The sequence below is a fragment of the Dermacentor variabilis genome, chromosome 4 (genome assembly GCF_050947875.1).
Source record: "Dermacentor variabilis isolate Ectoservices chromosome 4, ASM5094787v1, whole genome shotgun sequence".
Taxonomy (NCBI): domain Eukaryota; kingdom Metazoa; phylum Arthropoda; class Arachnida; order Ixodida; family Ixodidae; genus Dermacentor; species Dermacentor variabilis.
Genome location: NC_134571.1, coordinates 78,009,884 through 78,023,891, shown reverse-complemented (window position 1 = coordinate 78,023,891; position 14,008 = coordinate 78,009,884). Strand labels below are relative to the sequence as shown.

General features: G+C 43.7%; 1 protein-coding gene across 2 annotated transcripts in view; it reads right to left on the bottom strand.

The window, feature by feature from the left end:
• LOC142579400 (cell adhesion molecule Dscam1-like) overlaps nucleotides 1-14,008 on the bottom strand; it is a 288,431-nt gene that overhangs the window by 36,806 nt on the left and 237,617 nt on the right. For both annotated transcript variants that reach the window (XM_075689539.1, XM_075689540.1), the window contains exons 10-14: nucleotides 8,604-8,897; nucleotides 7,944-8,063; nucleotides 3,207-3,386; nucleotides 2,652-2,799; nucleotides 2,265-2,413 (exon numbers count right to left, since the gene is read on the bottom strand). In XM_075689539.1, the coding sequence (XP_075545654.1) occupies nucleotides 2,265-2,413; nucleotides 2,652-2,799; nucleotides 3,207-3,386; nucleotides 7,944-8,063; nucleotides 8,604-8,897 (891 nt within the window). The remainder of the gene's footprint in view (nucleotides 1-2,264; nucleotides 2,414-2,651; nucleotides 2,800-3,206; nucleotides 3,387-7,943; nucleotides 8,064-8,603; nucleotides 8,898-14,008) is intronic.

The following is a 14,008-nucleotide window of genomic DNA, read 5'->3' as shown; positions in this document are numbered from 1 at the left end:
TTCAGGGTCGGCCAACAATCGTAGACAACTTACTTTCGAAGAAATACGGTAAACTATCCCTGTGTAATAAAACCCATATCTATATAAAGGATAACGTTTTTCAGAGTGTGAATTTATATGGTTCACTGAACAATAATCGTACTTAACTTACAAACTGCGTTTCCTTTTTATTGACACAAATTTACAGAACATTACTCTATTTTAGAAGCGGTAAATTGTTAATAATCCCGTAAGAGTTAGAGAATATATGCACTGCTTAACACATAATTCTTTGAGCCAGGACCAGAGAAGCAATGAAACAAAGGGAAATAATCAGAGGGGCAAGCGCCAAACCAATATAAAAATATGCACTGCCATTCACTAGTATTTAACGTCGAGCTCACATATGTACCTTACAAACGTGCCGAAGACTGAAAGGAAAACAAAAGAAAACAGAAAAGAAGAAAAGAAAATACAGGGTCTCGTAAGATGTCTCTTAAGAGGTGAACGGCGAAAGCCTATTCTTCTTCCTCTTATCATTCGCTTCTTTCTCTTTGCCTCTTCTATTTCTCTTTCTTTAAGTCATTAATGCTCACTACTAAGCATCTTTAGTCATTTGTAAGGAATTGTAGTCATTACAAGTTGTCGTTAGACATATTGATAATTTCGTAGTCATTACCAGTCATTACAAGTCATTTCAGTCATTATTAGTCATTACTGCTCACTACTAAGCGTTTTAGTCATTTGTAATCAATTGTGGTAATCACAAGCCGTCGTTGGACATCTTGGTCATATCAGAGTCATCAATAGTCATAAGAAGTGATTTCAGTCATAATTAGTCACTACTGGCCGTTACTAAGCATTTTAAGTAATTTCTAATCAGTCGTAGTCGCTACAAGTTGTCCTTAGACATATTGGTCATTTTATAGTCATTCCTGGTCATTACAAGTCATTTCAGTCATTATTAGTCATTACTGCTCACTAGTAAGCATATTTAGTCATTTGTAATCAATTGTGGTCATTACAGCCGTTGTTAGACATATTGATCATTTCGCAGTCATTAGTAGTCATTTTAGTCATTACTACTCATTACGAGACATTTCTAGTCATTTCTAATCAATTGTGGTCATTACAAGCCGTCGTTAGACATACTGTTAATTTCGGACTCATTAGTAGTCATTACAAGTAATTAGTAGTCATTATTAGTCATTACTAGTCCTTATTAACCTCTACCAATCTCCATTATAACGTTATCATTCACTAACTGTTACTATCAATCATTTTTCATTCTTTAATCTATCTTTAATCTGTCTTCATATGGAGTGATGACGCTTCGGAGGCCACTCCGGCGGTCAGGTCTTCTAACAGAAACTTCACCATAAGCCTAGAAATGCTTTGGCCTTAAAAACATCTGAAGGAATTAAACGTTCATATGCAACGACGTAGGTCTGAAGTAAAACCATCGTGCAATTATGCGTACTTTCTAGAAAAATGAGAGGAAAAAATTTAGGTGATAAATATTAAATTAAGCTCCCGGCTAAATTCTGTATTGGATTTGGGGAAACTTACAATGCAAGTTATGCAGGTATATTTTAATCTTAGAAACCACATTTGTCTTCCTTGAACTCTGAATGAGTGCCATTTTACAAAAATTGAATATTTCTGTCTTCAATGGATTTATGAAGCTGGAATCTATACTGCCCCAAATCCGCAAATTATTCAATTTTACAGCAATCATTTGCGAGAGTTGAGAGTCCCGAGGGCGTAAAATAACAAAGCAGAAATACCTTTTCCTCAAGGAAGAGAATGAGGTCACGGAATTGCCACGTTTTTGATAAGTTACCGCTGGGCTTGAGTCTGCGCAGGCTTGTTACATTCTACATGCACAATGTTTCTACTTTCAATTGTGTCTTGTATTCACCGCATCTCTCACGTCACTCTCCCAATTTGTGAGGCTTGTAAATAAATAAATAATTGTACAGGTACGCTGACAACGCCGAGAGTACAGTTGGAATGTACGTACAACACGTGCGCTGTATTATGCTTAGTTCTTGCAACTCGTCATCTAGCGGATGGTATTGAGTATTCGGTGCATTGCAACTGCTTTGCCTACAACAACAAGTGAATGAGAAAATTCTGGGGAATAATAATTTTGCCATGCAGGTAGCCGAAAGCACCGACATATATATAACTAGACTTATATACAAGGCTGAGCTCTGATAAGTGCTCGATTAAGGAAAATTAAACATGGACCAAAGCAGGCTTCTCCAAGTTGGCGACGTTACCTTGCACAGTGAGCTGAATGCTAGTCGAGTCTTCACCGAACTCGTTGGCTGCTTGGCATGTGAAGACACCGTTGTCTGATCTCTCCGCGTGTTGAACGGTGATTTTCGATGTCGTGACGTCCCCACTTCTGTCCTCCACTCTAGAGTACCTAAAATGAAATGGGGATGCAGCCTCTTTACACTAAAATGCGACAATGACGGCACGGCCACTAACGCTTTCTACCAGAATACAACGACAACTTCAAATCATACGACGACAATTGTCCGGACGCCAGCCGCACACTCGCAAAAAAAATCAGCTTAATGTAACACAACTTTTACTCTATTGTACCCAGGAACTCTAATGCGACTGTCATTAATATGTTCATAGCGATTAAGTTTGCTTACCGGTGGTCCTTCAGCACGTTCAGCGGTAGATTGTTCTTGAGCCAGTGGAAGCGTATGGGTGAGTCTCCCTGAGCTGGACAAATTACCTCGCTGCTCTCGCCTCGCCGCACAGACACGGTTGTGAACTTGCTGGAAAACCGAGGCGCGCCTGATGCAGGATACGTAGAGCAGCAGAGGCGGATGCGGGTTGCAAGGATTGGGCAAAAGATAGAGAAAGAAAGAGAGAGATTTTCTATAGTAAATAACTGAGAGGCCTGCCTGAATGAAAGTTCTAACCTGGTACAAAATGCGTTCCATTATACAACTTCTATGGCTCATGTAAACAGCAGGGTGAAATAAATAAAAAAGTCATCACGTCTTTACTGAATGATGCGCGAGTATTAATTAGTCTACCTAATAAAAGGGTTGTCGATGTGCTCAATCGACACGAACTTGTTCATAGCTGCTGCACGAAATACCGTTACAGCTTTCGTTTCTTTTAAAGAAATGAAACGAATGAAGTTCAAGAAACTGAACGAATGCACATCATGTAAGAAACACCAGTATGTCACTCACTGCGGACGGTAAGCTGGAGAACTCGGCTGATTCCGGATCCAACGCCGTTAGAAGCTTCACAGAGATAGAGTCCAGCGTCTCCGGGTTCAACGCTGCGGATGCTGAGCGTTCCATTGACGAGTATGTGGATGTGCGAGTTGCTGATGATGGTGCGGAACTGAGATGCTGGACTTTCCGGCTCTGCAATGAAAGTCGGCCCATCCAGATCAGTTCTGTTCAGTGTTTTTTGAAGAGATTCAGTTCTTCAGATTCGAGGCAGCTGTAGCGAAGCGATCATGCGAATCTCATTTGAAAGTTCTCAGGTATGTAGTGCCCAGTTTTTAAGTGTGTGTGTGTCCTGACCAATGTCTCAAGAGAACCACGTGAGGAACGATGGAATCTCTACAGATATAATCCTTTCGAACGAGAGGATAAGTTATAAAGCGCCCCGCCCCTTAATAGCGGATGGTTAACCTTTACCCTGCTGGGCATAGCTATGGACTAAGCAGCCGAGGTAACTTGGATAAATAAAGCCACTGCGATTTATACTGCCAAGGCTCCAAAGCTCTCTCTGAGCGCTCATTAGCTTCTTTTTTTCCCTCTTTCACAGCTTTCGGATACGCCTCGCATCGTTGATTTCGTTTTTCGTTCTAAGTGCCATAGGTATAACTGCAACCAAGGATATTACAGGGCAATATATTTGATGATAATAATGTATGGCATGTGGTTCTAGTTTGTCTTGTCGCTTCAAATTGCCATCGGAAATTTCCGGTGACGATTTCCACGTGGGTTTTTCACTGTTTTACTACCATGGTTGGATATAGACCCGTCTTAAAAGGAAGGCCCATGTTCGAGCAAGCGAGTTCGTTTAAAGGAAAAGTTTTAAAGATGGTTTCACAAGCATTTATTCGAACAATTAATTATTCGCAACAATGTTCAGCGGTAAACGGAAACACTAGCCACTTCCGCCGATTTCGGAGTAGGATGCCAGACGCGTGCTGATCCTTTCCGCGGCTCCTTATTTATAACACCTATCTCATCCTCTTGAAATGGACTCTGTCTTAAGAGAAACGGGGATAATTTTTTATTTGGATTTGATTAGTAATCACTTTGTATAACATATGTTAAATATTCAATCATCTCATATAACGGAAGTTCTCTGCTTGAAGTACATTTTTCTTTTATTTATTTTGGACGCCATTAAGCACGCCAAACAACATAATCTGCTACCACGACAGAAGAAATAACGCTACATCACTCATATGAGAAATAAATGTTTTCATATTACCACACTCTAGTTATGTAGTGTATCTAGCGATGACGTGCTTGAACAAACTGTCGCAGTCAGTTTTTATGAAGTGCTAGGAACAACTTTAGCTAAGGAGGAATATTAAGCATTGAACAAGAATGGGCAGTTCAAATGAACTTTCGTGACCACAAAGTTGTCACCGGGTCAGAAATTGACCATGCGACAAATGGTAGGAAACGCATGCCCACGTGAGCTCGAAAAGATTGAGAAAAAAATAGTCATTTTGTTTCTACCTCAATAGTAAACAACTGTATTTCAGCCTCTTCTATCACACTTTTGACGCGATAGATGCAGCACATTCCCTTCGCTGCCACTTTTGCCGCGAAGTATATTCTATCTGCTTCGTATTACAACTGGCGCGCGCTATTAATTTCGCACTTAGAACTTTTGTGGCGGCAAACTCTGTTTGACAGTGAGCAGCCTAAAGAGGTGGTACCGAGTAGTCATGGTTTCTTCTAGCAGGGGAGGAGGGGGAGCTGCAAGTGGATCTATCCATAATAAATCCTCCGGCAATTGCTCTGCCTCAGCGCCACTGATGAAGTGCAGTATTGTCTATCGCTACCGCCAGACTGAACTAGCGGTACCGCGCCATGCGTGTATGGAAAATAATGCGAACAAAACGACCAACCCTTCCCCTACTGGAAAATGGGGGTAAGCGAAGTTTGTCCCTAGAGCACCTGACCTTCGTCACCTTTAAGCAACCCACAGGTAACGGTGACAGATTGCTTCGGCCTCCCGCTACCTCAGCTCTGGATATTCTCGCTGTCGTCGGATTGCTTGAGCTAGGGCGGCTTTAACGGCTGGATCAGTGTGACGACGGCGAGCCTTCTCACACGCGCGTTTTCGCGGCGGCTTGTCGAAGGGTGCCCATTCCTCGGGGGAACGCAAAACGCGTGGCCATCCCATCCGTTTTTCGCGACTGAACTGAACGGAAGCGAATCTGGAGGCAGCGCGCCCGGTACCCTTTCCTAACATTTTCCTCCCCAGCGGAAGCGAAACGGTTCTTTTAAATGCGCGAAAAAAATCTGCGCTCGTGGTGTGGTGTGTGTTCCTCTCTTGTGTCCTCGTTTTTTTTTCGCGCAGTTACAAGATATATCTAGAGTTATGAACCAACTAGCCCGCCAGAACATCCTACTGAAGCGAAACGGATCTGATTGGTTGCGTGCGTGTCATGAGCGCGCGCCTATGCAGCTGGTATCCTTGCTAATAACTAAGGCCGGGCGCCGGCGCAGCTGTAAACTGATCAAACCGCCCTTTCGCTCCGCTGCTCTGGTCTGGGAGCAATTGTTTATTTTTTGCGTGACCATGACAGCGCCACCTTCTGAGAAATACAAGCTTCGCTTGAGAGAATGCCTCATAATGCAGATATCGTATTCCCGAAAAATCTATTCATACGTTAGCCAGCTCGGTAACAAATGGCGTTGGTAATTTATGCTGTAGACGTACAATGGCGCACCAACATGAAACAGTTGTTACAACGGACAAGCTCCGTGATTTTGACAAGACAGTACCACAGAGGCGTCCATATAATCGCAGACAGGAGACGGAAGTGTCATATCAAGAGCTTGAATTTACATATGCAGTTCACATCGTCAAGTTCAAGTCCACGTAAATACACAACTGCTCGTTTTTTTAATGATCCCCCCCCCCCCCCAGTGCTTCTAGTATACATTCAATTAAGATATTATTCTCAAAGCATTGCGAATAATAAACACCAGAAATTCATGATAGCATGTTACTGGCAGAATGCAGTGCCATACATTTCGTGTGGACGGAAAACCGTGAATTTGACACCCGTTTATTTCTCGCGGCTCCGTTTGTCGTAATACAACACGGCGAATGACCATTCTTGGCTTTAAAATTGAGAAACCATTTTTTACGATTACGTTAAATCGGACCAACGCGCTTGCTCGAGCCCTGTTCCTTATATTTGCGCACGACATGGTAGCCGCGTCACAAGTTTGATAACACAAAGCACGCGATGCAGCAAATGTGTTCGTAGAAAGAAAGGCACACTCCGGTATGCTTGTATTTCTTGTTACGCCCTTCGAGGCGAAACGGACTTCAAAAACACGGTCCAGTACCAGCGCACCACATGCTCCAATGCGAACTGAAATGAAAGAGAAGCTCATCTAGCAGTACTGCATTTGCCGAGAAGCGAAGGCAAAGGCTCGGCGCGATCAAAGCGGCGGCGATTTAAAGGCGTACGGAAGAGAATTAACGCGGAACCGGGGAAATTTAAATGTCATCCGCAGGTGATCCTGCACACGCTCGCGTGGTTGCGTTTTCGCGGTCTGCGATTCGCTCGCAGACGAAACTGCGGAAGAGGAAATGATAAGCACGCCGAGAGAGCCACCGCGTACTTCCCATGCGTGCGGTGAGCACTTTAGCGTGCCTGCAGTTAGCTTCTTCCTCTCGTCTATGTGAACAAGGAACTCGCCGGCAACTTGCCCGGGGACTCTCTCGGTGGGAATTCCTCAAACAATACGCAGCTTGCGTCGATAGAACGTACCAATGGCAATATCCGTAAGCGTAAGCTGGCACCTGCAGCGGTAGCCTATTTGTCAGCAGGGAGGTTTGACTTGTGTTGCGCGTTCTAAGAAATAGTGAGGAGGAATGCTGACGAAATGTGCTGAGCAAGAGCTATTGGGCAAAAGTGTGTTGTAGAACTCAGTATTCTGAGATATAAGATAATTAAACACCTAACATAATAACTAATAATCGTGATAACGTAATAATAATAATAATAATAACGTAATAATCCCAGCGTTAACATTTCACCGACCGCGCTAACACAATTCTGAGTAATTAGGCTAGGCACAATTCTTGAGAGAACGAATATGATTGGATACCCCTCGCACCTCGAGAAGCTCAGTGCAACAGTTAACTTGGCCCATTCTCATTCTTGCGGACCATTGTATTATAAATAGAGTTCTCTACCAATCCCTCACGTGCTCGAGTTAAAGGCGTTCTTTCACTGTGCTTTTGCATTTTCCCCTGAGAGAGTAATATTCAGGACGGTGCTGCAAACATCCAAGGGGTTACGGGGTAGCGCACTGAGTGGCATTTCGTTCACCATGTTTACAACTGCGCAGTTCTGTAATTACGAAATATTTTTTATTCGTTCCCTTTTTTTGCCGATATTGGGGAATGAAGCTGCACGCGTGATCACGTCGATGGCTGCCTCTTTATGATGAGCTCGGCGAAGCCTTTGCGGTGGCTTCCCATAAAAAAAAGGCCTTGCCACACATCAAATCCCTTCGTTATCTGCCGTATGGGGGACGAGACAAGACGAGAGAGGTTAGCAACTAAAGTTTCTTCGGCAGGAACCGCGAGCAGCAGATAACGGTTCATGCTTTCGCGCAGCTCCAGTTTTGTGGAGTTTCAAAACTGACAGCAACAAAGTAGCGTGGGAAGAGGAGGCGTGCTGGGCCTTGCTTTCCGATTACCTGCAGCGCTCTTCCACCGAATGTGAGGCTGGGGCACGCCGCTGGCCTGGCAGTCGATGTACACTGAGCGTCCGGACACGGCTGTCGTGTCGTTCGGCTCCATGGTCCACGACGGGGGCACTGCGAGCCAGAGATGGACGCTCGGGGCTCGTCCCTTTATTCTGCTTACATATGTTGCACAGTCACGTTATTTACATTTGATAGGAAACGTAGGCGCCATTTGGTGAAGCAGTGAACGCATCTCAGTCCCTTACAGTTTATTTTTGGTAAGCCACTAATAAATGACTCAAACATACGCATTTCTGCTACTGCATTTTTCAAAGGCACTCTACGAACATTTAGCTTGTGTACAGTATAGTAGGAGGGATATATAGCTGGGTGCAAATATGGACGGAAAAATAAGTTAACGCTGAATTTTTTCGCGTCTGACAACAGGTAGCTGACGTAATTCACTGACTCATTCAGCGAGAATGCGTGGTATCTAGTCAGATTCAACTAAATCTAAGTTCGTTGAACTGAGCCGTAGAATGTAGGCCCGAAATCAGCTCTGCAAAAGGTGATATATATTATTTCTAGCCAGATTCTGCAAACGCGACAAAGATTGGCCATAAGTTCATCGCGTTACTCAAAATAGATGGTTCAAATGTCCAGCGCACTTACCTTTGACAAGCAGCTCGGCGGAATGCTCGGCGGACGCGTACTGGTTGGTGGCCCTGCACGTGTAGTTGCCGTTCTGTCGCGACGAGAGGCGCTTCAGCGTCAGTGTGGACACGAAGCCGCCCTCGTCGGTCATGATGGACACGTCGGTGTGGGCGCCGGGCACCAGCGGCTTGCCGTCGCGCAGCCACTCGACGCGAATGGGAGGGTCGCCGGCGTGCACCAGGCAGGTGAGGCCCGCACGCACGCCTTCGTGCAAGTTCGCCTGGAAAGCGAAGGGCGTGATCTGCGGTCCACCTGCGGGCAACAAACAACGAGGACTCAACGTTTCATGAGCGCTCCTCAAGACGAACATGTTTGTTTTAGAAGGGTGACAGATTCGGCTAGTTGTAATATTCCATTACACATTTCAAAGGCGTATACAGCGGGAAGTATATAGTGACAACAGGACGACATCATGCGGGCGCGAGCGGTAACTTTAAAGTGAAATTCATTGTGAAAATTTGGTTATTTATACAGGTTACCAGAGAGCAGTGCAGCAAGAAGGCGTTTGTGTTTAACAGGAAGCTTTAGCATGGGTGCTCCTATCTAAATACATGTAAAAGGACAATTCGTTTTTCTCGGCAACAACTGCACCAAATTTGACGACGTATGCTGCATTTAAAAGAAAAACTTGAAATCTAGTGCCTGTTGGTTTCGAATTTTTGATTTAGGTTGTCAATGTTTTATTAAAAATTGGCAACACTAGAAAATTTTCAGAAGACGGTACTATCAAGTTTAGAACTCTGTAACTCATCAACAAAAAATGATAATAGAATTCTTTGAAATGCACCTAATAGTACATACAAAGCGGACAAAATTGATATGTTACACATGAATCTAAAACAATTGAATAACACGGAAATACAGCTTTTGCAGAACCCTTGTAAAAACGTAAAAAATAACTAAAGATGTAAAATGACATATCCAATTTGTCCGCTTTCAATGATCTAATGAATGCCGTTCACAGAACCGCGATATCTGTTCTTGATGCAGACCTATAAATTTTTAAACTTCATGCTTCTATTCTTATCAAACTTGCGAATTGTTGAAAATATTTGTAACAAAATTCAGGCCCTAAATCGAAATTCTGCTTCCAACAATCACTAGAATGCAACTTTGTTTCTCAAATGAAACAAATTTCATTAAAATCGGTCCAGGGGTTATCTCAGAAAAACGTTTTTGCGTTTTACATGTACTTGAATAGGCCGCGTCGGAGTTGGGCTTGCGCTAAACACTCCTCTTAAGTCTTTTTGCTTTTTAAGCCTCCTTGCTGTACTAGTTTCTCATAACCCATGTAACTCACAGTTTTCCCCCCCAATTAGCAACTGTTGGAAGGTAGCGGTTATCCTTGTCTGATGTTCTGCGGCTACTACGCGCTGTACGCTAAACCCTTGCAACGTAAAAGTAAACAGGGCCTAAATTTTTTGAATGATTCGGCGAGTATACGCTCAAGATATTGTAGATCATATTAAATTGTTCAATGAAGTACGAGAAACAACACTTTGAAAGCCGTTCCTCTGCATTTATTTTCTCTTCATACTTCTTTCAGGGGTCGCTTAATATGCATAGCTCGCGACGATAACGTTGAACTTCCTTTTTTTTTTTCACAGTATCTGGGACATTGAAAGTAATAGAAAGTGGTCTATTTAATGGCAGGCATTTTTTTCTTGTAGAACTTGTGTTTGTTGCGTTTTCTATCCAACATTCGTTCGAACATTCGTTCGAACTGTTCGTTAGTGAACATGCTTAAACTCCTTTCTCTTTCTTCTGCCCCAAGCTGGTTGATCGATAAAAATTTCGAAGGTCTAAATTTTGCTGACTTTTTGTTCAGACGCTTTCAACTCTGCACCAGTATTTTACTTCAGGCCACTATTGAAAAATGCTAACTGCAAAAGCAGCCCTGAGTAATTTCTGTGTTTGTAAAAGCAAGGTTAACCCTGTTTTACCTGAAGCAACTGTGCACTTCTATTGAAGCCTGCGTGGTTCTAACCTTGTCCTTGCAAGAACACCAGCCGGTTAATAAACAGTCCCGCTGCGACGAGGCATGTGCGGTAACATGTATCTATCTGGTTCTAAATGTATCTTGATTTATAGTAACACCTCAATGTTGCTGCATGCTGATGTTCTTTGCGTACCGTTCTCGAATAACGTTCGCGAAGTGTCAGCCAGAAACAAGACATAAAAAACGCTATCGAAGGATTAAAACAATTTAAAAAAAAACATTGTGTGGAAAGCTACACACTGCGTGAGAACGATCGGTTCCGCATGGGGCGCCCTTAACGCCGGTTATGCCATCCACCTAAGATCGCCTGAACTTCGCAGCTGGCTGAGTCAGAGTTATGGGGAGGCTGCTTTTCCCCGAAAAGCACAAAAAAAGAAATACACACAGCGTGAGAGTCACACACTTCCCTTGGTGCCTTTGTCAGGATCCTCAGCCTCGCCATCTGGCGTATAGTTCAGCTCTCTCGTTCCACTACCGTGCACCTCAAGGTTCGGGCGACAGCTGCTCCGCAAAGCACGGATCCAGAGTCAGAGGTGAAGGGTTGCAACAGGGGCACAAAGTCGAGAGGCTACGATAAAGTTGAGCAAGAGACCAAGGCTCGGTGGCGTGAGGTGCGTGGTCAATGTCCCCTGTTCGCCTGGTGCTTTCTCAAGCAGTTTTGTAATCAAGCCGTTGTACTTTGCGCTCAGTGTACGTGACCGTCTGTAGCTTATTTCGGAAGCGGGACAAGTAAATATTCCCCAAATGCATAACCTACATTTCTTGTTTCAATAAAACACGTTGCTGGGCTAGTTATAGTCCGGGACCAATTACCAGAACTGTGGCCTGTATATGTTGCTTTTGTTGTGCCTCCTTCATATTTCTTTTTGCTGGGTCACAATTCTGGTAATTAATACATCCTGTGACATCTTCTATGGGTCACACACATAAGTCCTTTGACATACTGTCGCTTTTCACAGTGGCAAAAAGCACAAGTTCACCTTTTATTTATAGTACTACTGGAAGAGGCAGGTACTGCTTGCTCGACAAGTCTCAAAAATTAGTTAATCTGGTAATAAAATAAACCTATCGAAACGTTTAAATAATGAATAGACGAATAGTCTTCGATTAGGGAAAGAGAAGCCCGCCAGCAGTGAAGCTGCCTTCATTTAGTAAATATGTAAATACCAGCGCTAGTTTTGAGGCATTCATCTGTACTGCGAAATCAATTAGCGTCAGTAAAGTTTTTTCACGTTCTCTACCGAGAAACATTTAGAATAAAGAAAAAATTCGAATATGTTCCCAAGATTACGCAAGGAAAGATGAACTAGCAGAGCTCTCTTACCTTATAAGAGCGCAGTAGCGACGATAATGTTTTTATGGAGGCAAGAGAGTATTTAATACTAGCGCCGCGCCGCTAGGCTTGCGTACTACACATATATCAACTGGTCAAGCAGCGTCCACGTGAAACGGTTTGCCGGCTCCCTAGATTGCTTTAATATTTCCCTTTAATTCATTACCGAGAACGTTTACATACACAACTCACAAGAAAATCTTGGGTGAATAGCCTAAGCTAGTGTAAGCTCTGTGCCTTTTTCGATTCTCTCACCTCTGTAGAGCATCTGTTGATGTCTGCGTTGGTTATGGGATGGCGCATGTGAAAAAAACCTATCTCCATCAAGCTGTGTACCTTTTTTTTTTTTTTTTGAGGAGGTGGGTATTTTAAATTGAAGCGATGGTGGCAAGAAGGAGAAGTGCAAGCATCGCAGAGGCTGGCCTACGGTGCTGAGTGTGTAGGCAATAGATGAAGATGATAGGTGCCGCTAGCGCGGTTTCTTAGATGCCTGCTTTTGGATGGAACTGCAGTAGCTGGCTGTTGCGATGAGGAATCTCCTGTACTCTCGGCGTCAGGCGTCGTGTCAGTTTGTTGAGAACAACTTCGATGCTCGCTCAAGAGATAAGCATTAGGTAGCGACGAGAAACAGTTGGTTGTAACAAACATAGCGCAGATTTAAATAACGTACCTATAAAGTTCTATGCGCTGACAAGGCAACATTGTCTTGTGAAAGGAAAAACGTGGCGAGGAAAGGTAGAACAGAAGGAATCTGCTATATTACGCTTCGTCGCATGACACAATATTCTCTGACGTGGTGGTGCTTTGTTCCCATATTGTGGTTTCCCGTTTCATGTTTGTTGAGCTTTCTAACAAACCTATTTCTTGGGTTGGAGAAACAATAAGAAAATTCATGTACCCTGTCATTAAGCAGCCTTCTTTGTTATGCGACAGCCTTATAAAGTTGGACGAGTGTTTCGATAGATTATCGATCCTGCGCGAACTGCTTTTCGAACCGACATTCATCATTCGTCATTACAGCCACGTTCTGAATGGAGAAGTGAAGTTAAAGAAGGGTGAATTATTTAATAAATCATGCACGTAGGTTAGTGCGGCAGCGCAAAGAGGATGGAGTGAATGCTAGATGAGTGGTAATGAGTGCCCAGTTGACTGGGCATCCATGCGCAAATATTCCAAAACTAGTTAAAAATTCAAAAAAAGTTTGTATCTTGAGAGCGTTAACATACTTCTTTCGGCCGCTTTTTCTTCCCTCAACAATGTTTAGGCTCTCTAACATGCTATTCAAGGAGGCAAAAAGAAAAATAAGCTTGGGCTGTGTAACGTAATCACTGTCTCTCTTTTGTTCTCACCTCCATACTTTCTCAGATCAAGGGACCGCAGCCCTTTAGAAAAAGAAATGTGAATAAAGACATGTAAACAAGAACTAGTGTCCTAGAGTAGTATATTGCGCGTAGATGTTTCATATGCTTTGTCCTTCCATGTCAACGCGAATAGTAGTTGACAATGTACATCTTACACGTGGTGCCAGCATTTGTACATGCCTTGCAAACAACGCTCCATCTTTCTTCCAGAACGACGACAAGGGCCGTCTTTGACAACGCGCTCGACCAACACGCCATGCGTGTAGGACGGTTCAAGTACCGACAGCAGCACAGCCGCTGCTGGCACGATTTGCTGCACTCTACGTGGCCACAAACGCTCCCACGTTCTCTTCTAACCACCACAGCGAAGCTTTCTTTGTGATACCTGCCACGCTTTCCTGACCGTGGCTTCTGGGTGCTGCTGTCCCGCTATTATCTGCATGAAGCTCCCACTAAAAGACAAAAAAAGAACAATTGGTTTGGGCGCCGGATGGTACGGTCAGACCTCGGCTCCCGGCAAAGCAATCTCATGTTCTAACCATTGGGGCATAGTCATACGCATACTTCTATCGTGCCGACGCAAACGAGCTTTTTGAGATTGTCACGCCAGTGTCACATCACGGATGCGCGAAAACATGTGCGTGCACCAGTTTCTTTTGCACCGAAAACG